The sequence below is a fragment of the Bubalus kerabau genome, chromosome 23, assembly GCF_029407905.1.
Source record: "Bubalus kerabau isolate K-KA32 ecotype Philippines breed swamp buffalo chromosome 23, PCC_UOA_SB_1v2, whole genome shotgun sequence".
In the NCBI taxonomy this organism is placed as follows: domain Eukaryota; kingdom Metazoa; phylum Chordata; class Mammalia; order Artiodactyla; family Bovidae; genus Bubalus; species Bubalus kerabau.
The window spans coordinates 40,048,638-40,076,335 of NC_073646.1; the positions used below are offsets into that span (position 1 = coordinate 40,048,638).

The window sequence follows — 27,698 nt, forward strand, 5'->3', positions numbered from 1 at the left end:
GGCTACGCGTCTTGGATTGGAATGCAGAGTTCAAGGTATACGAGGTTGTCTGGATTCTGTAAAAATGAGGGGGAAGCCAGGCAAACACTGGAGTTTGTGACCACAGTCTCTCGTCACTCATGCTGAGCCGTTTTGGAAGATGCAAACAGAAACGCACAGGTCACCCCGTAAGTGGGCATCACAGCCAGCCTCCTCGCTCTGCCTCTGACTCGGGTAGGCAGGACCCTACGGACGGGGGGTCCAGGTAAGAGCACAATTTGGGTGCCCATCCCACATGACTTCTGAGCTTTATGGGCAAAAGAACACCTACAAACATCCCTTAGACAAACGAACACCCTACACATACAGCTGTTCGACAGGAAGGTTACAGCTGAGACCAGACAGCCTGAGTAGACGACATTCCCTGGCTCTGGTGCTCCTGGGCATCTGTCTTTCAAGCCCACGGGGCTGTTGGAAGGAAAGGTTTTCAGTTTCGGGAAGAACCTCTTTCACTTAACACCCACCCGGAAAGCAGGACCAGAAACAAGACTCTACCGCAGAAGAAATCCCAGAAGAATCCAATTTGGAAAGAATTTAATTAACAAAATAAAACGGGAGGGGGGGGGAGGGGTGAAATGGTCCCGGAGGGGCTCCAGGGAGAGAGGACCCCCCAAGGCCGCCCGGCCCGCCCGAGCAGGACCAGATGCGCGCTTGCCGCCGCTGCCTTCCCAGCCCGTGCCTTTCTGCAGACGGAAAGCCCCAGACACCTGCGCACTGTTGTGAGCGGGCTCCAGGGCTCCTGGCTGGCTCGGCACATGAATGCATGCAAAGCAAAGGTGTTTCGAGGGCTTCACCAAACAGTTGATTTTGGCAAAAAAAGAGAAAACCAACGAAAAGCTAAAAATTCATAAGCAGGATTAAAAGCCACTGAAGTGAAAACAATGTATTTCTCAACAGTATGGAATGAGACTACAGCTACAATCTTTTTTTTTTCTTTTTGCTTTAGAAGTCTCTGCCGTCCTCTCCTCTCCCCAGCTCGGGTCAAAGTTCATAGCAGCATGACTGCGAAGTCCTCTGTCAGCCAGTGTTCCCTGCCTCGGGGCCCGAGGAGGTCACAGGTCGCGGTCAGTCCGTCCGCAGAATCATGGGAGGGTGCTCGCTGTCGTCCTCCAGCCGCAGGGCGCTGGCCTCCTCCTCCAGCCCTGAGCCGCCTGCAGCGCCCAGCTCGTCCGTGTAGGCTGCGGAGAAAGCGGCGCCTCAGGCAGGCCGAGCCCCAGTGGGCAGTCCCCTCAGGGAGGCCGACCCCCCAGGTGGACAGTCCCCTCACTGAGGCTGACCCCGAAGCAGGACCTGGGCCAGCAGGGAGCTCACGGCCCATAGGACGTGGACTTGTCACCTCTGCCCTGACCAGCGAGCTCTCTACAGCCCTGAGCCACTCAAGAGACAACTGACTTTCCAAGACCTATGAAGCTAAAGGAGGAGCCAGGCACCAATGGGGACCCAGGGGACAGGCTGCAAACGGCCCTCTGGGGTCGGGGGTGGGGTGTGTCCAGAACCGTGGCAAGGATGCTCAGAGCCTCCTCAAGCACACGCTGCCCTCACCTCGGAGTGAAACAGTGAGCAAGAGTGCGGCGGAGCGTGCGACCGCACACTGCCCAGGGTGGCCTGGGGCAGCTGGCCCTCTCCTGCCTGGGCCTGCTCGCTGACCTGGGCCACAGGCAGGAGGGTCAAGACCAAGGTTTTTGGGCAGAACCTGAGCTGAGCGGAGGCAGGTGGTGGACAGGCCACAGGCACCTGGAGCCACGGGGCTATTTCTGTTTCAAAAATGAAGAAATGGACTCAGCCTCGGGAGGCCTTGAAAACTGTGCTTTACAACAGTGGGCCTGAGGGCTGCAGGCCCCCGCCCCAGTGCAACCGGCAGGCTGGCAGCGCTGCGAGAGCGAGACCCACGGTGCTCCGCCCCAGGCTCGGCCCAGCCCTTACCCAGCGCCGTCGGGGACGAAGGCACATGCGGACCCTTGGCCACGGCCGCGCTGTACGCCTGCGTCACCAAGGGGCAGTCATGGGACGTGGAGTCCAGGATCTCGTTGGTTGTCTCCATGCTGCCGTCCAACCTGGAGGAGGAGAGAAAGACACCAGAAGGGACAGTCAGGGCCACGTGGGCAGGAGGCTGCGCTGGCCTGCGGGGTGACTGCCCCGAGAGCGGTCACCGGGATTTCCACACGCCTGCTCTGATGGCGAGAGCTGGACCTAGAGAGGCAAGTGCACTGCGCTCTAAGGCTGAAATGCAAACCAGGCGCGCTGCGAAACAATGACAGAACCCCTGTCCACCCTGATGCCAAGAGTTATTACTATTTCTAAGACTGAAACGCAGAACCAGGCGCGCTGCGAAATGATGACAGCACCCCCGTCCACCCTGATTCCAAGAGTCATTACGGCACCACTGTTTAAAACAGAAAACCCAACGGTACTACCTCCCAGTTAACTAATCCAGAGACAACAGCAGCATCTCAGTGGGACCCCGGGCCCCTGGAGAACCTGCCTCACATCACAGACAGCGCCCTGGGGTCGCCCCTTCTGCACATGGCGCTGAGCTGAGCTGCATCCTCAGTGGTCCTGCCCCCAGACAGCACCCCGCCAACCCACAGAACAGTGCGCCCCGGCTGCCCTAGTCTCTGCCCAGGTGCTGAGCCGGGCACGGGCAGAGGCGTGGAGGGTAGGCTTGCACCCACACCGATGGGTGGTTGTGCGGAGACCCGAGTCTCTGGCCCCCTGGCTTCAGGAAAATGAGCAAGTTGCCCCCCGCCCACAGGGGCCCCCACCCGCCCGGCGGAGGCGCAGCCGACTCACTGGTGCTGCTTCATGAGGGTGCACTCGCCCCCTTCCTGGGGGTCCAGGTTGTACATGTACAGGTACCCATCCGAGGCGCCCACCAGCAATCGGGGAATCTTCTGGATCCTAGTGAGGATAAAGAGCAACCAAATTCTAGAACTGAAACTTGCACAAAGCTCTCATTAAACTAACAGCCTGGACTTCAGCCGGGCCAGGGAAGAGCACCCCACTCTGAAAGAGCGAGCGCAGCTTCGTGCACACACACTGTCTCACACAAGGATCGAGGGCCTCGGAGCGCGTGCGGCTGCCGGCGCTGGAGGCCCCGGGCCACGCACTGGCCTGCTCACGTGGTGCTGAACTAACCATGCTTTCTAAATGTTCCCAACACCAGGAAGAGAAAGCATGGAGGATCGGACGCTGTGGGGCAGGCGTCTGGGTTCCCTATCAGCGTCCACCTATGGCCCCCCCTGCGTCCACGTGACAAGTCTAGACCAGAGGGCCAGGTGTGCAGGTCATCCCCGGTGGCCTGGGACCCCGCTCCCGGCTGAACACATGGGATGGAGGCAGCGCCTGCCCCGACTCACGTGGCCAGCGCGCAGATGTTCTTGTGGCCACAGAAAGGCAGGCGCACGGTGGCGAAGGCCCTGCCCTGGTTGAACATCTCCGTCACCTGGGAGGGCAAGTAGCTGGTGGACGCCATGAGCACCTTCCCGAAGTAGCCGGTCCAGGTGGTGGGCTCCTCCTGAGGCCTGGGAGGGGGACACACTGTCAGACACACGCGGGCCCTTGGCTGAGAACGATCACGCGCCCCTCACGCAGAGGCGAGGCTCAGCCCCGAGACGCGAGAGAAGTCTCCCAGGCTCGCGGGGAGCCTGGGGACGTCACAGAGCATGTCCTCCAAGGGTCAGCAGAGGGACCAGGGAACAACTGGCCCCTACTCTGTAGCTGAGGACGTGAGGCCCATGTCCAGGATGCCCGCATCTTTCTATTGGGAAGTCTCCAAACAGTCCAAGCACAGCCCCAACCACACGCTCCCGCAGCCCATTGAGACGTGTAAGTCACCGCACAGGTGTCTCAAAGTAAGACACAGCGCAGATAACAGCGCTGATCCTAGCGGAGGCTCGCAGCAGAACCTGAGACACGACAACAGAACACGCCCTTCGCCACGCACACCGCTGCAGTCACGTGCTCTTTCAATTAATCACTGCACAAATGGAAAACGCCGCTGAGCGAGAGGGAGGTTAAGTGCCCCCTCCCAGGATGGTCCCCAGAGATGCGCCATGGGGGGAAGCGCTGGGGGGACCACCCTCTGCTGCCCCATTCAGCAGGCCCCCCTCGAACCCCACCCGTCCCGCCGCTGAGCCCCCATGAGCCCTCCAGACACACTTCCACGGGTCGGCAGACAGAGGGCCCCGTGTCCCTCTCAACGTCTCTGTGACTCACTTTTCCTTCACAGTCTCGAGTTTGAAGATGTGCACAGTCTCAGTGTTGCTGGAGGCGGACAGGAACATGCCGTCCATGCTGAAGGCCAGGGAGCAGATGCTCACACACCTGGGGCGAGAGGGATGGGGCCGGTCATGCTGCTGCCCGGACATGGAGGGCAGACGGCAACCAGCACCGCCGCCCCCTCCGGAAAGAAGTCACAGCGAAGGAAGGTCCCCATGACAGATGCATGAGGGTCTTATTCCTTTCCAGTCACCTTCTCAAAATATGTGAGGAAGGAGAACGTCTGAAAGCTGACGCCCTGACCAAGCCATCCTTTAACAAGCCTCTAGGGGCCAAGTAACGAAAGGAATCGAGGCTTCACTAAATCCTTTTTAGCAGAATCAGGCTGGACTTACAGCACCAAGCTCAGCTAAAGAAACGTCACCATTGGGATTACAGCAACTCTTGACATGGAAAACGTGAACTGGCAACCTTGACGACTTTTAAGAATAAACTTCTGATATCCTAAACTCTAGTTTTCCCTTAAAACATCACTGTAACAACCACAAAGCCTGCGTTTCCTCATAACCCTGCAGCCACAAGGTGCGCTTGGTCCTGTCCCTAGGGAGGGGCTTTGTTGCAGCCGTGTTTCTGGAGCTCATGGCGCACTGGCTTGGACGTGGCTCCCGCCCACAGGAGCTTGGAGGGAGGCGGGCGCTGAGCAGTGAAGGGAAGGCACTGCAGACGACGGGGGAGAGGCAGGAGGGGGCACTCGACGACTGGAGGCGCAGGAGCCTGCAGGTCACGGCCAGGGCCCGCGTGGAGAGACGGGGAAGGGAAACACGCCACAGCAGGAAAACAAGGATGCGGGGAGCCTGCAACACCACGGAGTCCTGTGTGTGGAGCAAACCCGGGGACGGGGAGGCCCCGAGAGGCTCCCCACACAGCTGTCCCCATCTATCACACTCCCCCTGGAAGAACAGCCAGCAGGCTCAGGTCTGAGGGACGGACCCGGTGAACACGAGCCGAGGCCACGGCAAGCACGAGGCCAGGCGGAGACACCTAGGGCGGGTGAGGCGGGCGGAGGGGGCGGGGGGGGAAGTGCCCCCCAGGTTCAGGAGCCAGGAGGCCAGGAGGAGGGCGGGGATGTTCCCCGGGACAAGATGTGTGCAGCATGGTGGGTGTTGGGGCCATGTTCTGGCCGCTGGGTGGAGCACCCAGCAGGCAGGAGAAACATGGAAAACCTTGGCAAGTGGCCTGGGGACATGGAGGCGTCCCTGGGCACAGTCTGACACCGTGGCTGAGGATGGAGGAGTGGGCTGCCCAGAGGGGGGTCTGGGGGCAGGGCCTCAGCGCAGAAATGCAGACATAGGAGCAGGAGCAGCAAAAGGAGAAAAACCCAAAAAAAAGAGCGCAAGGAAAATCAAAGGGAAAAAGGAAGGAGAGAGACAAGAAGCAGGGGACAGGGAGGGCCGGCAGCCTGAGATCGCCCTGGGAGGCCCCAGAGAAGGCGGGTCCGGGTCCCACGGGTCAGGCCCCGCAGGGATGCAGACGTAGGGCCACAGGACGGCTGCGCTCTGCGGTTTCTTTAGAGAAACACTGTGCGGGCCAAAGCCATCTGCCGGTTGGAGCAGGGCTGGGGTAGCTGCTCACGGGTTTTCAGAGCCTAGGAGAAGGAGAGGAGCCGCTGCCCAGGTCAGGAGCCCCCAGCGCCCACTCACCCCGGGCCCAGCTGGGCAAGCTCCTCCTTCCACAGCCTGGGCTGTCGGGCCACGTGGCTCTGTGCTCAGCGCAATCACAAACAACAAAACCCAGTTTGCCTCTATAACAATGCCCCTTGACCTCCCACAAGACCCCAAGCCCCTCCTGCCCCGCCAGCTGGGCTGAGATCGTGCTGCTGGATGGGGGTCCCCAGGACTCGAGTGCCCACTGCTGGTCAGAGAGAACGTGAAACCGAATTGCGAACAGACGCTCCAGATTCCATTCTGGAGACTTGCACACTTTACCTCTTCACTCCTCTCCTGAACTCGAAGAGTTTCTGTCCTTCTGGAATGGAAAACACCCTAATCACGGTCCCCTGCAGCAGAGAGAGGAGGAGAGAAAAAGGAAGTTGAGCTGAGCGGAATCAGACTTGGGTCTCTCGCTCACTGGACGTTGGCAGATGGGCGCCGACAGCTGTCCCAGCCGCACGGCCCCGAGTTCTGCACCCCGTCCCTCGCCAGGCGCCGTCAGCGCACACCCTGCTCCGCCGTGAACACGGGGAAGCGTCGTCACTGCTCACCCTAACGCCGACGGCCCTGCAGTCACGGCTGCGGCACTCCCCGACAGGACGGCTAAGCGCACCCCGGCCCAGCACGCCTCAGCCACTGCGCCCGCTCGGCTCAGGCGCACGTGGCTGCGGGCAGCCCTCCAGGCTGTCACATGGGCCTGGCTGTGACCAGTGGGGCCAGACACCGCTCTGGGGACTGGGCTGTGTGAACAAGCTGGACGAGCTGGTGGGCCTCCAGGTTTCCACATGGCCACCTTACCTTCTCGGAAGCAGTGGCGAGCTTGGTTCCGCTGGCGTCAAAGGCCAGGGCTGCTAATGGGCTGTCGTGAGCCGGGATCATGTTCGCAGCTCTCTGGAGGGAAGGAGAAAGTGACCCTGTGACCACTGTGACTGCGAGGCTACCCTCGATGCCCACGAAGTCACCCACCAAGAAGGCCCACAGCTGTTATGGAAACCCCTGCTCGGTTGACTCAGACGCCAAGTCCACCCGATTAACCAGGGGTTGGGGAGGGGGCAAGGAAATGCCACTCAAAGCCTTAAAAGAAAAAGTGAAGCAACGTCCCCACGGAGGATCTGGAGCTTCCTCCGTTCCCTTCCGCACTCACACTGCGGGGTACTCAGCACGGAGGGCGGGGACAGGAGCATGGCTGGAGGCAGAACGACCCAACCCGCTCGGCCACCAGGAGGCCGCGGCAGAAATCGAGCCGCTGAGCCAGGGAATGAGGAGGCTGGAGGAGCCGGCCCTCGCCTGAGGAAGGAGGCGCGTCGCACCGCTCCCCCAGAGCCTCACCAGGTTGATGGTGTCGAAGACCTGCACCTCCCCGATGGTGGCGCTGCCCGGATACGCCAGGTAACAGTTGTCGTTGTTGATGGACAGGGCACACAGGCCTGTGAGCAACACAGGGCACAAAGCGGGTCAGGTCGGGGCCCCGGGAGCCACCAGCAGCCGGCACGTGCGCAGCGAGACGGGGAGGCCACGAGCTCTGACGCGACCTAGCTGGTCGCATCGCTGGGCGTTTAAGTTCCACCCCTCACACGCCCCGCAGGTGACAGCAGGCCTGCCCAAACGCACTAAGCGTGGTTGGAACTGATCAGAAACCCCAAGGCTGCAGGCTGACCCAGCCCACGACCGTGTGGTCACGAGACCAGCATCAGACGGGCGGTAGCTGACTCTAAGAGCAACACTGTTTAAACCTGTGGAACCAAAGAGGAGAGAAAACTCTCACGACAGAGACCTCCAAACGTCAGCGCTGCCCTGGCCCTGCTCACCGGTGGGGTTCGGGGGCGTCTCCCGGATGGTGTGCAGCACCTTCATGTCCCGGATGTTGTGAATGTAGAGAGACTCCTCCAGGCACACGATCAGCCTCTGCGAGAGACGGGGACATGGAAGCAGGATGTGAGGGAGAGCCAGACCCCGAGCCTCAGTTAGGGCCTCCTGCACCGGACACCACGCACCTTCCAGAACTCCGCGCGAGCATCGTGCTCCAGGCCCCGCCCACCACCGCGTGTGCATCATGCTCCAGGCCCCACCCATCACCGCGTGCGCCCGTGCTCCAGGCCCCGCCCCCACCCATCACCGCGTGCGCATCGTGCTCCAGGCCCCGCCCATCAACGCGAGCGCACTGTGCTCCAGGCCCCGCCCACCACCGCGTGTGCATCATGCTCCAGGCCCCGCCCACCACCGCGTGTGCATCATGCTCCAGGCCCCACCCATCACCGCGTGCGCACTGTGCTCCAGGCCCCGCCCACCACCGCGTGCGCACCGTGCTCCAGGCCCCGCCCCCAACCATCACTGCGCCCCTCACTCCCCTGGAGCTGAGCCCCCGCCTACAACTCCGTTCTCCAGTTGGAGGAGGACCTCTAACTGTGTGGTGTCATTCAGCATGACACAAAGTGGTGCCTAGCTAAGAAAACTGGGGTTCAATTTTGTTTGGCTCTCAGCCCCACCCTCCCCCCACGAAAATCACGTCGAGGCTGGGGTCGCTCTGGTGAAAGCCTGCTGCTTTCAGAATCCGATGCTGACTGAGGCTGCGACTAAACCATAGCCACGTGGCCATCGCCGGTGCTACCTCAAGTCCTGGCCACCAGGCCCACGCTCCAGGCCAGACATTCTTGTGGGGTTTGGGGGCAGACACAAAAAAGTAGTAAATCTTTCATTTTTAGTTAAAAGTTAAATTAACAGTTAAAAAAGGGCAAAGAATTCCTTGGCAGTCCTGTGGTCAGGACTCTGCTTTCACTGCTAAGGCCTGGGTTCAATCGCTGGTCAGGGAACTAAGACCTCAAAAGCCACAAGTATGGAAAGAAAAAGACGCTCAGAGGTTTTTTAAAAAGGTAACTCATAAAAGAAGGCTCACATCTCGAGGGATGGTTAAAGCTAATGGCACTAGCCATGGCATCTTCTCGAAGGGGCAGTCTGAGCAAAACCTCTGAAATGAGAGAGCAGAGTCGAGCCCGGGTGGGCTGTGAGGGGAGAAGAGCGGCTGGGATTTGCCCGAGGCCTAGTGGCCACTCCGAGATCGCTGGAACAGCCTCGCAGCCCAGAGCCCCCCAGAAACCTGGGGCGCCGGGGCGGTGAGCGGGAGCGCCGCCCACCTGCCTGTTGAGCTTCACGGCCAGGATGGTGTTGGAGTAGCTGTAGTTGCAGATCTCGGTCCCCTTCTTAAAGTGGCAAACCTTCAGCTTCCTGGGAGCTTTGAGGCTGACGATGGCCACCAAGCTGCTCGAGAACAATCTCTCCACGATGCACACGTCTTCAGTGTCAGCTGAAAGGAGGGAGAAGACAAACCCACGTGGGTGTGTACCCCTGCCAACCGGCGCCGGGGTCCCTGCACATGAACACGTGTCTAAGGGCAGGCTCCCTGTGGAGAGCTCGGGGGCGGGTGGGGGGCAGACCCCCAGGTCAAGTTCACGGTTTACAAGGCCCAGGCGAGGCCCACAGGCTGCCCCGTGCCCTGAAAGGAGGGCCTGCTCCTCAGAGACCACCAGCTCTCGGCCACAGGCAGGCCACCCATTCTACACGGGCCGTACCTGACACATGACGGGCCCCCAAATGCTCCCGCATGACTCCACGTCTGGGGGCTCGCAGCCACCCAACTGGGAGCGGGGGCTTACAGACCCCAGCGTGGTCTGCTCTCCACCCCTTAGGTCCCTGCGCCCCACTTACATGGGGACACCCCCGCTCAGAAGACTGTGCTTAGAAACCGCATGCACGGCGACCCACCCAGGAAACAGGGGCACAGTGGACTCTCCACAGCTGTCACGTCACCCCAACTCCCGGGGCTGCCCCACCCCCAGCTCCCTCACTCCCCACCTGGGTTACTTGTCACTGGGGTCAGTTCAGGGGAGGAGCAAAGAGCATTCTGGAAGGCAGGACTCTGGATGATTCCCACGGGCAGCTGTCTGGACCTGAGCTGCAGCTGAGCTGGGGTTAAGCATGGACCCGTTCATTGTCCTAACAATGGCCCGAGGCCACACTCTACTTGGTGAGGTGCTAAGCTCAGAGGACAGAGAACTAGATGGGTCACAACCCGGGGACCTGCAGGGCCTGACCCCACTGTGACCAGGCGTGCCTGGACACAAGACCGAGGGCTCCTTCCAACAAGCCCTGTCACTAAATTCCATGCTTTAACTTAAACACACACGTAAGTCCGTTTAGAAACCAAACGACTAAAGCGGACGAGTAAGCTCCAGAGGCCTCTGCATTAAGGCAGAAAGTCTTTCCAGGAAAACGCGGTGGCCTGGGTCAGCTCCACGTGGGTTTGAACTCTGACATGCTCGGCACGGGGCCTATCCAGGGGGAGTCAGCCCAAGGCGACGTGACACACATTTGTGGGAATAAAGCAGGGTTTGCTCTTACGTGGAATGGGACGGGCAGCAAAGTGAAGCTCCTGGAGAACAGGCAGAACCAAGCCACAGCAGGAAACCCAGAGCACGGCCTGCCCCCTGGGGGTGGGGTGAGCGAGCTTCTGGGGTGATGGTGAGCCCTGATGGGAGTCCAGCCACACAGATGTCCATGCATTAGTCAGACACAGGACGTGTCCTCCAGATTTGAGTGTAAATACGAGCGTACTGACCGCACAGGGGGACAGGTGGCTGTCTGCAAGGTGCTTTGAAACGCAGACACACAAGACGGGTGGGCAAGTAGAACGCTCACAACAGACTCCAGATCCTTGGGACGTGGGTACTGCCTATAAAATACTTTCAACTTTTCTGTGTGTGTGAAAACTTCCATTAACAAAATGGTGAGAAGAGGAAAGGGATGAATCGTTCATTTGCTTAAACCAAGGGCAGAGAAAGTAAAGAAACATTGGCTTTAGCTGTCTACCTAGCTTCGCACCCCACTCTAAGTTTGAAACAATTTTGAAACTTTCATGAGAAAAGGCGTAAGAAACTTCTTTCTAGCATTTTAACAACAGGAAGTGTGGCATGGAGGCAGCCAAGCTGTTTTTAGCTGCAAACATTCCTAAGAGCGAGCACCGTGACAAACCTCCGAATACCCAGCACCTAGACTCACAAATGTCGTCCTTCTGCCTATTGGCCTCAACCATCCTTTTCTTTGCTGACTTTTCAACGAGAGGCTCATCATCTTGACGTTCCCGCTAAATAAGTGAAGACACACGAAAAATGTCTTTTCCAGCTCATGGAAAAAGTGGAAAATTTCTTACATCAAAAGCAGCTGAGAGTGGATCAGGTATTTAATGTAAAACCCGAAGCCAAAGAACCAAAGGAAGACACGAGAGAGTGCTTATGCACCCAGAAAGGGAGGATTCCAAAAGCCTCACGAGAAGGGCTGGACACAAAAACATCAAGGAGGGCAGAGAGATCACGAGCGAGGGCAAGGAGCAAACGGCCCAGAAGAAGAGTTTGCAGCCTCCACCAAATGGCTCCTGTGCCTTCAAGCAGGAAGAGAAAGAGCAGGAAAAAAGCAACTAAGGAAGAAACACGCAAAGGACAGTGACTTCCGGAATAAAGTTTCATTTCAGTTATGATTTAAGAAATGCAAAAAAGACAAAAGAACATTAAAAAAAACTCAAGCTTATAAATACACATCCACACCACAACCTACACACAAACATTCACAGCAGCCGAAGGGGAAATAGCACCAAAACGAAGGCACAGCCACTGTTTGTCCATCGACAAAACCGAGCACGTCCACACCCTGGGATGCCACTGAGCAAGAGAAAGAAAGGAAGTGCCCATCCACGCTCCAGCATGGCGGAGCCATGAAACCATCCCACGTGAAGGGAGCCAGGCCCACGTGATTCCATTTATCTGAAGCTTCCAGAGCAGATCGACAGTGGCAGAAAGGAGATTAGCAGTTGCCCAGGGCTGAGGGGTGGGGGAGTGGGGAGCAGTCACCCTGCTGTAATGGACTTGGGGGTTCTTTGGAGTGATAAAAATGTTTTAAAATTAGATTAAGGTAGGTTGCACAACCCAGTGAATACACTGGAACCTGCTGAATTGACCACTTTAAACAGGTGGTTTTTTATTGGCATCCAAATTACATCTCAAAAAGCTATTAAAAAAACCCACAGGTAGACTACCACATCCATGTGAATTCTGACCAGTATGCTGAGATCTGACGTAGCGAGCACAGGGTGGTGAGCAAGAGTGACGGAGAGACGGGGGCAGCAGCCCGGTGTCAGCGAGGGCAGAGGGCCCTCGCCGTGGCCCTCTCCAACCGCGGCCCTGGACCGGGACCACACACAGGCTTCCACAGGCTCTCAGACTGCCGAGATCACACACTAAGCATTGGGTTTTTCTCTGGGAAATACCCGCAACTTCCATCAGGCTTCCAAAGGAGCCAGAAAAATCAGAGAATGGCTGAGGCTGCCTGCAAAGGGCAGAGGAAGCGCCAACCACTGAAAGGGCCACGCGCTTTCATCTCCGCTCCAGCAAAACCCAACCGAGAAGACCCCGCCCCTTCAGCCCCAGGACGCGATCTGCCTGGACCTTTCAGGAGCACGCCTCCACACAGTGATGCACCTTCACACACTGCCAAGCTCACACTCTGCCCGCGGTTCACTGCTCGTGGCTCACGCGCAGCGGGTGGCTCACACCCTGCTCGTGGCTCACACGCGGCTTGTGGTTCACACATTGCCAGGTTTGTTGCTCGTGGCTCACGCACCACTGGTGGCTTACACACTGCTCGTGGTTCACACGTTGCCAGGTTCACTGCTTATGGCTCACACACTGCTCGTGGTTCACACCCCGCTTGTGGTTCACTGCTCATGGTTCACTGCTTGTGGTTCACACTCCGCTTGTGGTTCACACGCCGCTCATGGTTCACACGCCGCTCGTGGTTCACTGCTTGTGGTTCACACCCTGCTTGTGGTTCACACCCTGCTGGTAGTTCACATGCCACTCGTGGTTCACATGCTGCCCATGGTTCCCACGTTGCCAGGTTCACTGCTTGTAGCTCACACGCTGCTGGTGGCTCAGGTTTCCTTATCTTTCTGCTGCGTTATCTCCAGCTACAACATTTCTATGTTACTGCCTCACTCCCGAGAGAACTTTTGAAAATAAGCAGCCACAGGGTTCACAGACCCCGGGTGAGTGGTCACATCCCACTACATGGAGGTGTGCATGGCTCAGCCCCCCGGGCATGGCCGACAGCGCCGGGAACCAGGCTGACGCCCGGGTGGTGTGGGCGTGCCCGGAGGCCTGGCTCTCACGGCCCATCGTGGTGGCCTCGGGCAGTTTGTGCTGAACTTTCTTCCTAGAGATGCCCATCCAAATGGAAGAAAATACTTCAAGAAAGAATGCTGTCCTCCTGGCACACTGCAGAGCTGGTGGTGATAAAACTCCACAGGGCGAAGAGGGGCAGAGCCAAGCCACGCACCAGCACAGCGCCGTCCCCGCCGGGCGAGTCTGGGGTGCGGGGCGCTCAGAGGACACGCGCGTGTGCAGCCCACCTGATCCTCCGCCACAAAGAGAGGGTCCTGGGCTGCCCCGCTGGAAGACCCATCACGGCACACCTCACCGAGGGGACTATTCCAGCCAGCGCCCAGTCTGCTGATTCTGGACCGAGACAGACAGCCTGCTTGTGTTTCGTTTCCGAACCGAAGGCCTCGTGAGGTCTGAGGTCGTAGCTCAGAAACATAAAATGCAAAGATGACACAGGACACAGAATCTGAAAAGGCCAACTTTTCCTTCCAAACTTCTGTGGCATTTTACAAACAATACGACGTAGACTCTGAAAAGGCCAATTTTTCCTTCCAAACTTCTATGGCATTTTACAAACAATAAATCTACAACCTTTATTTATATTGTCTACCAGGGTACAGTTTCATCGCAGTAGCGTTTCAGGGAACAGAGACCACATATTTGCACATCACACACCTTCAGGTAAACAGAAAAGAACGCAAGAGGGAAAGAGAGAGCGATAAAGAGAGAGGGCACATGGTGGGCAAAGCATAAACACAGGAGTCCCTGCAACTTTAAGTCTGAAAGAACGCTATAGAGTCAAAAGCAAAAATCTTCCAGTGCTGCTCGGCAAACGTCTTGTTTTTGTTTTTTTTTTTGTTAAATAAACAACAGAACAAGTAGTTGTCAATCTTGCTTTTCCCAAGACCAGCTCTGGCTCATTCCTTCTGTGGCAGCAGCGGTTACTGACAGAGAGGATCTGAAGTTACAATGGTTGGTCAAGAGTCACGGTCAACTGAGCCAGGCTGAATCTGGAGCAGTAAGTTCTACTCTGTTCAGATTCTATGTGTAGAAAATGCCAGAAAACCATGTCGGTGCAGCAGCTAATCTGTTTTCCAAGAGACATTCTTTTTATCTACTTAATAAAAGAATAAGAAAAAGGAAAGGTGGATAATATTCTAGGAGTGAAAGAATTCCATAGCTTCAGTGCATTAACCCTCAGAGAGTTCTCTGTGCGTTCCCTCACCTATTTGAAGGGCCAAAGTTCACTAAGAGCAAAGAAATCTCTACAACACCTTACCATGCTGGTCAGTATACACCCACTCTTCTAATGATGCTATCAAGACATCACATTTGGGGGACTTCTCTGGTGGCCCAGTGGTTAAGGCTCCACGCTCCCAAAGCAGGGGGCCCAGGTGTGATCCCTGGGCAGGGAACGAGATCCCACAGGCTGCGACTAAGAGATCCCATGCCACAGCTAGGGCCTAGAGCAGCCAAAAAAAAAAAAAAAGGCATCACATTTTATTCCATCAAAAACCTTTGAAAAATAAGGTGCCAAAAACCACTTAATAAACTTCAAGGAAACACATTAGTCACTGAACGGATTCAATCTGCGGAAGTGCCAAGACCCTTTCTAAGCACAACGGGTGGGGGTGGGGGGGGGGAATCCTGTACATTTCAAACCAGAGGACCAGTCACTGCAGCCCCAGTTCAGCAGCACAGCTCGGGCGCTGGTGGGGACGCAGATTTAATAAATCATCCGAAAAGCCCAGTGGAATCCTTTCTCTTGTGAACAAACTCTCTACAGGAAACGATCGTGTGTGGGCCAAGTGAGGGCGGCCAGTGTGCAGATGAGCAAGTGCTCAGGCTCGGACACACTTCATCACCCAGACCGCACCCGCCAGCTCCACACTGGGGAGAAAGGCTTTAGTAGGAGATCTGGCAAGCGTCAGCACAGATGAGGAGTCAAGTCGGTGGCAGGAGCCGTGAGCCAGGGACCGGCACTCAAAGAACCCTGCTTCCACCTGTCTCCTCATGAAAGGCCCAGATCCCGGCCTCCAGGGACCGCAACAAGCTGGGGGCCTCATGCGGGTTCAGACACCTTCCACTGCTGGAGGTGAGGGGTGCCCGAGGCAGACCCCAGAGGGGAAGCCAGGGCCTGGAGGGAGCCTGGTGAGCCTCGGACCCTGGTGGGGCACGAGAACTCTGCCGCTGCAAGTACCGGGCCCGTGGAAGCGACTTCTCTCCTGTGGTCCTCACCCTGTGCTGACCGAGGTGTGGGGGGTGGGATTCACATCTGTGTCTGTGCCACATTGTGTCCCAGGCCTGACACCTGACATAGTACATCTGCCGTTCCTGGGCTGCCTCCATTTAAACAGAAGGGTCATGAGAGCAGGGCTCTGTCACCGCTGCGTCTCCATGGCCGGAACAGGGCTGGCACACAGCAGGTCCTCAATGAACGGAACCAAGAGTGGACACGAGATGTCTCTTCACAACCACTCACTGAAACTCCCCCTTCGTAAGGGACACTAACGGGTAAAGGAGGATTCCAAAAGGGAATACCAAACCATGGTGGAAGCAAAGTTGCTAACGGTGGAACATTCCAGAAGCAGATACTGGCATTGTTAATAAGGAGAAAACCCAATTTCCCCAACTGCATGCCCACGTGGATAATTAAAATGATAAACGCAAATCTCTTTGAATTCATACCCCAGAGTGATGGATTACGAGCATACTGGCCTCCACAGTTCTCTGTAAAGAAAATTCTTAATTAGGTCAGGCCACAGGCAGGCTTCAGAGTTATCATCGTGTATAGAGAAACTACTTACAAACCACATACATGAGAAAGGACTAGCATCGAGGATGTATAAAGAACTCTCAAAACTCAGCATTAAAAAGTGGCCAAAACAAGTAAGCACATGAAAAGGTAGTCAACGTCATTACCATCACGGAAACACGGAGTAAGCCAGTGAGATAACACCGCGCACACCCACCAGAATGGCTAAAATAAAACATACTGGTCACACCAAAGGCTGGCGAGGACTCTGAGGGACTGGCTCACTCATTCGTTACTGGCAGGAATGTAAACCGGTACAGCCTCCCTGGAAAACAGCTCAGCACTTAAAAACAAAAACACCCCCACACCAACACACCACCCAGCAATCACACATAAGACATCAATCCCAGAGCAGCGATGTCGCATCCACACGAGACCCTGGACACGAATGTTCCTGGCAGCTCTATTTCTAACAGCCCCAGCCTAGAACCAGCCCACATGTGCTCTGCCAGGCGAGTCATTTTGGTGAACCGTGGTGTTCCACTTTGCAATTCTCCTTTGCCTGCTAATGTCTCTTACGAAGGGGGAGTTTCAGGTGATGGTGAAGCTGATGGGCCCTGTCCGCACACAGAATTTCAGCAACAGAAAAGGTGGCGCGACTGACACCTAGCAGCTTGGGCGAACTTCCAGGGAAAGATGCTGAGCGAAAACAGCCAATTCTCAAAAGATTTGTTGTTGTTTAGTCACTAAGTTATGTCCGACCCTTTTTTGACCCCATGGACCGTCAGGGCTCCGTGGGATTTCCCAGGCAAGAACAGCGGAGTGTGTTGCCATTTCCTCCTCCAGGGGATCTTTCCAAACCAGGGATCGAACCTGCATCTCCTGCGTTGGCAGGCAGGTTCCTCACCGCTGAGCCACCAGAGAAACCCCTTAAAAAGCTACATACTTCCATTTATGTAACATTTGTGAAATGACAGTCATTCTGGAACCAGAGGACAGGTTCCTGGCTGCCTGGGATTTGTGACTGGGGGGTGGGTACACAGGTGTGGTTACAAAAGGGCAATGGAAGGACTCTGCGCTGTTAGAACTGCCTGGTAGCTTCACTGTGGTGGATATGGGTGTTCAGGCTGGGTGGAACCACACAGGCACACACACACTGACAGCACGTATGTGCTTACGCACGCGCACACACACACACCCCCGGATTGCTGCCTGTCGCCTTCCTGACTGGGACGCTATACTGCACTTTTGCAGGATGTCACCACTGGGGGAAACTGGGAAAAGGGTACCAGGACCTGGAGTATTTCTCACAACTACACGTAAACCTAAAATTCTATTGATGAAAAAGTTATGCATGTACAAGTCAAACCTTTTCATCCCATTCTCACTGGGGCAGGGGCTGTACCTACTACTATTTATTCAGCAAGTACTCTCTCTCTTTCATTCTTTTACACACACGCGCACACACACACACAAAGAAACTGAGGTCGGTGAAGTGATCTATGTAAAGTCACAGCAGGTGACTGAGAAAGGTAGCAAAGTTCACGATCCTCCTGCAACCCCACAGGTCTCTCACACAGCTACGAAAATACCGTAAGAAGCCAACTGGCAAAAAATAAACCATTCCAAGGGGGGGTGTAAAATTTTCAAATTCTGGAATTCTTCTATGAGAGATACCTAAATGGTTTTATTGGCATTTAAGAAGGGGAGCATTACAGAGTAATACAGCATGGCATCATGTATTGAAAAAGAGGACCCATAAAACAAGTATTTCAAGTATTTCTACATGTACATTTATGAGCATGCAAATGCACATTTGGATTTGATCTGGGAGAACAAATACCGACGTTCACAGCCACAGCTGCCCCTGGCAGTAAGGCGAAGGCGAAGGCAGATCCGTGGTCAAGGGGCATCTGGATTTTAACCATCACGTTTCAATTAAGAATACAACCTAATTCAAGTATAACTTGTCTACTTTAAGAAAAGGGGAAAATAAAGCAAACACTTACTGCATTCATAGATCTGTTCCAGTTTATCCACAGAAGAAAGGGAGAAAAATTTATACCCGGATTTACTACCAACAGCTAGAGACCTGCAAAAAAGCCAAATTCAGAAATAAGAGCTGAGACGTGTAGGCAGGATAATGCACAAACGAGCTCCACATTACCAAACTTTCTCCATCATCTCTACCCAAAACTAGCACACACAGGTTCATGCAGCTGGTACCAGGTGAGTGGTGGCAGAGGAGAAAAGAGGTGGGGCAAGGAAGACGCCGGATCTCACGGCCAGGAAAAGGCGACTGTCAGCAAAGACAGACAGTGAAACTTTAGAGATAAGTTTGATATAAAAATAAAAGTACTTGACCCTAAACCAACGATCCCCTCAAAACACAGTAGGGTTTCTCAGGTGACCCGACACACACGCGTGGTAGTATGGGAGAGTCCAAAGGCGACGGTAACATTGCAAATCTTAAACAAAGACATTTACACCCGGTGAATGATGGTGTCTCTTGGCACTGCAATAAAGTGGTAACAAACGCAGCTCAGTCATGGGATGCTAAGCCTGAGCAGCGGGATGGAAATAAAACAGACCAAAGAGCTAACTCACAGTCTGCAATGGGAAGACCACATCGCAGAGCTGGCCCAGGACGACAACCTTGCGTGTAAGAACCCACATTGACCACCCAACACCACTGCTTGCTAAGAGGCTTGGCAGGACTTCCGAGCTCTCTCTCCAGATCCCCAGCGTGGCAGAGCTGCAACATGAGATGAAGTTCCCTTGCAGAAGACGACTGCTGGCTGACCAAGGCGGAAGAAATGAGCTGCAGGCATGGGTTTCAGAAACAGAGAGGATGGGAGCACAGAGCAGGAAGTGGTGGGACATGCGAACTCAGAGCTGGGACCTTTCTAGAACTTAATGTCTGGGAGGGCAACGCAACAAGAGGAAGCGGAAGGTAAACCAGAAGCCTAGAAATAACAAGACCGACAGCTCACACGATGAGTATGTGTAGGCCAAGATAAAAACTAGGGCTATTTTCATGACCATTTCATCTATTAGAAACTTGAGATTTCCAACCTCTTTCATGCTTAGGTAGAAGAAACACATTCAAAGAACAGACATGCTGTGAATACTATTGAACTTTCAAATTGTAATTGGTTCACCCCAGAGATATAAACAGAATAAATCTCTACCAACTCCCAACAATTCTTCTATGCAAAGACACCGCACTATATTGAATTAACTAGTAATTAGACATTGTTACCTATAAATATTTTGAAAAACAATAATGGAGCCAATAGAAACACAAGAATATTTAGGAAAGCTAAAAATAAAATCTCAACAATTCGTAACTTCTGGAAAATTGATGTCCAGGAAAATGTTTTCCAGACAACTTAGGGTTACTATTTTAAGCACCCAAGCCTTTTTTCCAGCATTTGTGATTCTCTTGAAAGGTCATTCTTATACAGGTTTCTGTGTGGGATGGCAAGCCCTTAATACCCGACTGGACTCACATCACTAAACGATTGTACTGTCAGAGTGAAGTGACTCTCAGAGCCTAACGGGAGCTGGGGTTCAGGCGGCAGACGGCCGCGCTGGGTTATACGCCACCTCTCACCTTTCGTTGTGCCGGCAGCTGCCACTGCTCTCCAAGCATCCTACCAGCATTAACAGGCCCTCCTTCACATTTCTTGTTGACATGGAAAGCAGGTCACCAAGCCTAATAGTTTTATATGTAAAATAAGCCCGGGGCCTCTTCTATGGGCAAACTTAACCAAACAGAATTAGTGACTGAGAACCTGCATTTTTATATATCCAGGGCCTTGCCTGTGCTCTAAACAGGCAGAATCTGTTAAAACTGATCGAATACTAGCTCTCTGACATTCTTCCAGATGCTCAGAAACGGATTTAGGATACTGAACACCTTCGCTAGTTTTCACCGCATGGCTTCCCTCTTGTGAATCCCAACCAGTGGGAAATGTAAACAAATATATACCACCTGTTTTTGATAGGTGCGTGTGGTACAGCGTGAGCATACACTTTACCAGTAAAGGCGGACACCTTTAAAGGATGCCATGGAGTATAAACAGGTGTGATATTTACATCTCGGATACCAGCAGTCAGGTTCACGTACCCGACTTTGTGGAGCTTCTGCTCTTAACAACACCTCAAGACTTGCCTGACCCTGCAAAGGCAGCATGGGACAGGTGTGGTAACAGACAGTTCCCTGACAACGAATCTCATCCTAGGTGCTGCTGCGGTGAAGTTTTTGTTTTGTTTTTAAGGTGATACAATAAGATCTTTTACTGACAAAGGGAAAACCAGCAACAGCAGAAAAAAGGATATATTTACCTAATGCCCCATTTCACTACCATACCCCTGCCTTCACGTATGCCTGGTGTCAACATCTGGGGACCCTGCAGCACCCTCTGGAGATAAGGCTCAGTGCTTCACCTTCAGGGGCAGGAGACAGCCACTGCTCCTGAGACACACTTTGGGCCAGCCCTCTGGATCTTCGCCACACACAGCTTTCCTCCACCGCAGGGCTTCCTAGACCGCCTGTCCTGAGCCTTTGGGGGTTCTGCGGGTCCAAGCAGGCTGGTTCTCTGCCTTTCTCACCAGCGATGGAGGAGTTAACCCTTGCTGGCTTCCAAAATTTTGTTGCTGGTGCCTTTCTTTTTCATTCTCCGGGCTTAAGCCTCTTTCAGTATCTTTTTGATATTTTACTGGTTGCCATTCTATCAGGGTTCCGAGCAGGGCCAAAATCAACGCTCGTGTTCCATCTACCATCTTTACCTGCAGGTCTCTTACCAAATGTAAATACGAGTTCTCAGTATGTAAGGCAGGGATTGCCACTAAAAAACAAATATGCTTTTAAGAAAACATTTTAAAAACGTTTTAAAAGAAAAAAATCACTCTTGATGCTCTTTTCTTTATTCCATTACCCATGATCAGCCAGCCCACTAATGTTTTCCCTTTTCATTATCTTCACCAAAGAGCCACACTCAATGATGGGGTGAAGTGGAAACAGCCCATATCCACAAAAACGAGTGACCTGAAGTGCTGCTGAGAACTGGCAGGCCCCAGGGCCCACCTCAGTAAGCTCCTGTCTATCCCAGACCTCACTCGGACATCCCTAAGGCCTTTCAAACTCAGTAATCTCCAAAGCAGAGTTCACCTTCCCCCTAAACTGAAGCCCCCTCTGCACCTTCTATAACGTGCTGTCACTGTTCATCTCGGGCCCAGGCTGGACACGTGGGAGGGACCTTCTCCCTTAGGTGTGTTATGCACCTCCCATGGGTCACACCAAATCCCACTGGGTCCCCAGTAGCTCACCGCCGGCCACTGCCGCTGGACAATATCCTCCCCAGTGACTGCCCTGGTTCATCAAAAACATCCTCCACACGTGGGCAGAACCACCAAGAACTTCAAGGCCAAAGGGTCCTTACTCCCACGCCCCTGGATCTACTGATGAGGGAAAAGGGGAAAAGTGGCCTTCCAGGATAGCTGATGCCACCTAGAAGAACCCAGGTTCAAGGGGGCAATAGATCCAGACCAACGCCTCCCTACCGTCTCTGTGCCCGCAACGTAGACACGAACAGCATCAGTGCTACAGACAGAAGACGAGGGAAGCCAAGTCTGTGTCCTTCTAGGTCTCTGAGGAATGTGGCTTCTGAGTGCTTCGGCCATTGCCCAACGACCCCTGAGTCTCTGCCCAGGCCTCACGGGTCCCCTGCAAGTACTCAGGCCCTGACATCTCCGTGGAACAGCCAAGTGATACTCCGCACCCGTTAGTTTCTTAATTGTGATGTCAAAAAACCAAAAACTCCTCCAAAACAAGCCTTCCAAGGGGTCACTTTCAAAAACCAGGATTGGAACTAACCAGACAAGAAGAGGGAGATGACAGGGACTGGCTTCTCTTGATTCTTTTCCCCCAGTTCTTAGTTTAAAAAAAAAAAAAAAAAAGAAGAAGAAGGTAAAATAAAATAAAACATTCAGACTTTTAGGATAAAAACCACAGGAAAAAAAACCAAAACACTTACAATATTTGAAGCTATATTACTACCACAGACAGGACAGATATAGTTTCATATGAAAGGGATACTGCTGTTTAAGCATTACTGTATAACACACAATATATTTTCTATTGAGTGAAGTGGTTCCAGATTTTCTCACTGAATACCATGAATGTGGATCCAACAATCCTCGCCTTCTGAGAAATTATCTTAGTGTAAATACTAGAGGTGGGACAGGGAGGGAAAGGAGCGTGCGGCCAAGCCTCCCCAGGAACTTCTGTTCAACTTTCAGGTGTACATTGACAACAAACTAGTCACTTTAATCAATAAAATTTTAGTATAATCCTAGCTTACTATTCCTTATAATTTCTGCTCATACTCTATCAAGGTCTCTTTGGCAAGTCAAAATTATGACACAGAAATCTGGTCTTGAACTAGTCACTTTAGGACTCACAGAGGAGTGGGAAAACACTTAATTTCTAAGCACAAACAGATCTTATTTCAGGCCAGAGTGACATTCTTCCATTATATAGGGAAACTGGTATTTGAATGCCACTTGAAATGACAGCAAGAGAGAATGCTTTCTCGTATCTGATTTCCTGTCAATATACGTGGTGAGTGGTGAAAAACAGAAATAACAGTAGAAAATGTTTTGGGAATTCTCTAATTTATACAAGACAGAAAAACCCATAAAGCTACCATTCTTACTGGTCTCAAAATACTAAGGGCTTAAAAACGGAGTCATCACTGGTTTGGACTGCCCTCTTCCCTACCCAGGTTAGCATAACATAGTTCTCAGTCACAACGCCCCGCAACAGGTGGTCCAGATGGCTCTGGCTGCTGTGGCTTTTGGTCACCATGCTAATCCTTCGCAGTTTTCGTTTTAAAGATCGCTACAGTCTGCTTTCTATGCTCACCGTCCTCCAGACCCTACTCTGTAGAAACAACAGCAGGGTGGACTGGAAAGGAGGCTGAAGAGAACTCAGGAAAGCTGCCCCCACCCCACTATTAACCAAGTCTAGACCTAGGCTCTGCTCAGAAGCTCCTGCACTTCGGTTTCCTCCTCTGAAGTTGGCACAGGTGATCTGCTCCCTTCCAAGCCTCATCCGAGTCCCACCGTGGGGGGCTCTGCACTATTTTCCCAACTCTGGAAGGTGCGACTGAGCACCCTGTGCGTGCCACTGACTTGGTGCCTTGCCATTCTGCAAATGACCTTTCTTTTGCCGATTCTATCGAGCCAGGAACAACTCAACCTACTACTTAGTATGAAGCCAACGACCCACTCCTCCCCTCTTACATCACTTCCTCTTACTCACTTCTCAAGATGGCTCTCCTCCCTTCCAGTCCCACAACTCATCCTTCCTTCTCCAGAAACCTCCTCCAATAACTATCCTCACACGTTTCCCCAGGAGACAGCCAGCCTCTGAAGGATAGGCTTCAAACCCATGAGGGTTTGGACAAACAGCGTTCGGAACCCAAGGGCTGGCATCAAGGACCTCTCTTCCCGTACAAGGATGGCCCATTCCCAGAGGCACCAGAACTCCTCAGGGGTTTCTCTGTTACAACCCGCCCCTTAGCTCAGCTTCTCCCCGAGTCAGAGACCAGAATTACTGCTAAGTTTGTTTCTCGCTCGAGGAGGACATCAAGGTTTCCTGTCAAAAAGAACAGCAACAGAGAAGAAAAGGATATTGAGGCGTTCCCTTAAGACGATGAGGAGATGAGGAGAAGAGCCTGGAAGAGCGGAAAGAGTGAGGCAAGAAGGCTGACGAACAAGGGGTGTCGGGGGAGGCGGGATGCAAGGGAGAAACTCACCTCCCACCCCCACCCCCACTCCAGAGATGGTTGGGACAACAGGTCGGGCCACAAAGTTCGGGCCCAACTTGGCGAAAAGTGAGATGGAAAAGACAAAGCCTTCTTGGAGATGGGGAAAAGAAAAGACGTCCCCTGGTCCATCCCTTTCCCCGCCCAGAGGTCGCAGCTCCCAGGGCAGAGCCTGGAGGGTTCCCCAAGGAAGGGGGGCCCGCCAGAGGTGGGGGGACGCCTCCTCCCTCCCGGCTCCAGGCCCCCCGGTCCCCCCGGGCCCCCGACCCCGACCCCCGCCCCCGCCCGTCCTTACGTGACGTCCTGGTTGAAGTTGGCGAAGAGCAGCTGGCTAGCGCCGGCCTCGCCGCTCTGACTCGCCAGGTTCATGGTGGGCGCGCGGCCCGCGGGCCCGGCTGGGGGCTCGCGCGCGGGTGGGGCAGGTCGGGGTGAGCTCAGGGTCGGCGCCGGGCCCCGATCGCCGCCTCGCTCGCCGCCGCCGCTGCCGCCGCTCGCCGCCTGAGCATTAACCGCCGCCTCATCCCGGCCCCCCTCTTGTTTATGCTCCGGAGCCGGGGCGCCTGGCACGCCTGCGCGGCCACACCCCCCTCGTCGCACGGCCTCTCACGGCGCAGGCGTGCTGCGGAGGTCCCGCCCCTTCACTTCCGGTCCGGGCCCGGGTTCCGGTCGAACACGCACACGCGTGGGGATGCGTGGGGGGCCGGGCTTGCGGGCACGTCAAGGGCTGCGCATGCGCTTTGGAAAGAGTAGGCGCTCCGTATACTCCGCCCCCATTATTTTAGTATTAAAGAGGGCCTGCCGCCGCTTGCCAGCCATTGTGCCAAATGCTTGCGTTCTCGATTGGTGCTTTTAGTAAGTCTTTGTAGAGCCTGTTGCGTTGTCGTTTTACAAATTTGAAAACTGAGGCTCAGAAATATTAACTTACCAAGTGTTAAATCTGAGAACGGTAACCCCCGCGTTTAGGAGACCTGGAGCAGATTCTACTTAACACGTCTTGATTCATTTAGTAATATTTAGGGAGTGCTTTGCATGTGAGCTAAATAGGCCTCCTCTTTTCCCTCAGCGAAGGTGCAGTGGGAGAGATTCTTAACTGCTAAGTCACTTTAGTCGTGTCTGACTCTGTGCGACTCCAGAGACGGCAGCCCACCAGGCTCCCCTGTCCCTGGGATTCTCCAGGCAAGAACACTGGAGTGGGTTGCCATTTCCTTCTCCAAAGCGTGAAAGTGAAGTCGCTCAGTCGTGTCCGACTTTTCGCGACCCCATGGACTGCAGCCTACCAGGCTCCTCCGCCCATGGGATTTTCCAGGCATGAGTACTGGAGTGGGGTGCCATTGCCTTCTCCTTTAAGAGATTCTTAAAGACCTTTGCAAAGCTGGGATTCCATGAAATCACATAAGAAGGTCCCTTAACCTAAACTTAAGGGAGGGGACTGTGCAGCCCCAGAAGGCTTCTTGGAGATGAGACCTGAAGTTCGAGTAGCAGGTAACTGTATGGCAGAGGTCCACGGATGAGAGTGTGACCTCACCAAGGAACTCTATGCTGTGTGTCTGAGCTGATAGTGGGACAGTGGACACGACACAAGATTTGGCTTGAGAAATAGGACGTGGCCAAATCAGATTCGGTGTTAAGATACATTCAGCAAGAGGATTTCCTTGGTGGTACAGTGGATGAGAGTCTGCCTGCCAAGGTAGGGGATACAGGTTCGATCTGGGGTGCAAGAGGATTCCACGTGGCTGGGAGCAGTTAAGCCAGAATGCTGCAACTGCTGAAGTTCATGCCCTACTGCCTGTGTGTCCCCAACAAGAGAAGCCACCTCAATGAGAAGCCTGCATGCTGCAAGGAAGAGTAGCCCTCACTTGCCGCAAGTAGAGAAAGCTCAGGTACAGCAAGGAAGACCCAGTGCAGCCAATAATAATAATAGATAAATTAATTTAAAAAACTAAATAAGTTTTAGAAAGATACTTTAGGCAAGAGACTCATCTTTGTACCAAGAGCAATATGCCACTATTGAGAATACAGAATGGTGTGATCAAGTGTGTTAATTCTAGTCATGGAAACAAGTGCCTTGAAAATCACTGGGGTGAGTACATCAATTACACTTCAATTTAAAAAAATAGGGAAAAATTTAATCTAAAAAGAAAGAAAATCACTGAGGAAAGAATGGTCTTTTCTATAAAAGATGCAGACTCTGCCCCATCCCCCCACCTCATACCATACTCAAGCATTCATTTGAGGTGGAAGGAAACCTAAATGTTGAAAGGTAAGACAATAAAGCTGCTAGAAGAAAACTAGCAGTGTCTCTGATGTAAACAAAGTCATCTAAACAAGTACTTTAAAAATTACTAACCATGGAATAAAAGTTGGTTATCATAACTAAGAACATCTCATCAAAAGAGATCATCAAGAGAGGTTGGAATGGGATACATATATTTGCAATCCATATCTTTTGACAAAGGACTTAGTTCCAGAATATTTGAAGAACTACAAATTAATGAGGAAAATACTGGCAACTCATTTTTATTAATGAGTAAAATACTTGAGCACAGACATTTCACAGAAGAGGGCATCAAAATGGTGAATGAGCACCTGAAAAGGTGGTCATCATTGACACTCATCAAGAACATGCAAATTAGGAGCAAACAGGAGACAACCAACCATCTGCCAAGTTGGATAAAATGGAAAGAACTGAGTGGCAAGTGCAGGCAACAGAGCAGAGCAATTGGAACTTGGGTACACTGTGAGTAGAACCCTAAATAGTTGGAATTACTTTGGAAAACTGTTTGACAGTGTCTACAGAAGTCATACATACATATTCCCTATGACTCAGCCATTTAACTTCTATGTATATACTCAGTAGAAATGGGTGCTCTTCCCCCAAAAGACAGGTGTAAAAATATTTATAGCTGCTTTATTCATAATAACCCCCAAACGGGAAATAACCCAATCATTCTGCTACAAGAGAATGAATAAGTAAATTGTGGTACATTTATATAAAAGAATACCATGCAGCAAAGAAAAAGGCTTACACCCATGGATAATCTCACAGATGTAATATTGAGTGAGAAAAGCCAGACACAAAAGAATATATACCACACGAATACATTTATATGAAGTAAAAAACAGGCAGCATAGTGGTTACCTCTGGGGGGAAATTGCTTGGGAGGGGACATGAAGGAGCCAGCTGAAGACATTTTAGTGGTTGGCCGCATGGACATTTACACGTGTAGATGTGCATGCGTTAGTCGCTCAGTCGTGTCTGACTCTTCGCGACTCCATGGACTGTAGCCCGCCAGGCTTCTCTGTCCGTGGGATTCTCCAGGCAAGAATATTGGAGTGGATTGCCATTCCCTTCTCCAGAGGATCTTCCTAGCCCAGGGATCAAACCCTGATCTCCTTCATTAACCGTTTGAGCTACAGGGAAGTCCTTATGTAGGTGTATTAATGTATAAATGTGAATGCCCATCAAGATATAGAGTGGAAGCAATGTCTTCGGGTGGTTCTGTATTAGTTGGCACGGTTTCTTTTGGCCCATTATTATTGAATGAAGGCACACAAAGGGGTCCCCAGGTGAATCCCTGGGTTTTAGACAGCCCTTGACTTCACCTTGAAATGCCACTCGATTTCCCCTTGTTCGTCAGAATCTATCAGTCCATTCAGGATAGTAACGCCTTCTCTCTCTACTGGTTTAGCAGGTGGAAATCCCTGAATGCCCTAGGGGTTGGCCATGACTCTATTCCCTGGAGTCATAGGTGACTGGATCTCAAACTCTAGTGAATGTAGGGTTGTGTGGATGGAAAGAGAAATTTCTTTTTTTGTGTTTTTTCTTTCCCCTTTAAAACTTTGTTATTGAAATATAGTTGCCCTACAATGTTGTTAATTTCTTCTGAACAGCACAGTGCCTCAGTTATACATACGGATGTTCTTTTTCATATTCTTC

General features: G+C 53.1%; 1 protein-coding gene across 1 annotated transcript; it reads right to left on the reverse strand.

The window, feature by feature from the left end:
- Positions 1-556: 556 nt before the first annotated feature.
- Positions 557-24,320, reverse strand: WIPI2 (WD repeat domain, phosphoinositide interacting 2). The gene is made up of 12 exons (XM_055561647.1): positions 24,057-24,320; positions 17,936-18,018; positions 9,098-9,267; positions 7,775-7,871; positions 7,296-7,393; positions 6,765-6,857; positions 6,243-6,313; positions 4,255-4,362; positions 3,396-3,560; positions 2,830-2,937; positions 1,963-2,093; positions 557-1,217 (listed from the first exon to the last, which is right to left on the reverse strand). Exons 1-12 carry the CDS (start codon positions 24,128-24,130, stop codon positions 1,105-1,107), a joined length of 1,311 nt encoding a protein of 436 aa, XP_055417622.1. The 5' UTR covers positions 24,131-24,320; the 3' UTR covers positions 557-1,104.
- Between the last annotated feature and the right edge of the window lie 3,378 nt (positions 24,321-27,698).

What these genes read in the sequence shown, in the direction of transcription:
- WIPI2 (XM_055561647.1), bottom strand. Translation starts at nt 24,130, where the DNA reads ATGAACCTGGCGAGTCAGAGCGGCGAGGCCGGCGCTAGCCAGCTGCTC. An exon ending in CCGTGAAGCTCAACAGGCAG is followed by an intron (nt 7,872 to 9,097) that starts GTGGGCGGCGCT and finishes CGTCTCTCGCAG; the next exon opens with AGGCTGATCGTGTGCCTGGA. An exon ending in ACCCTCATGAAGCAGCACCA is followed by an intron (nt 2,094 to 2,829) that starts GTGAGTCGGCTG and finishes CTCCTCCTCCAG; the next exon opens with GTTGGACGGCAGCATGGAGA.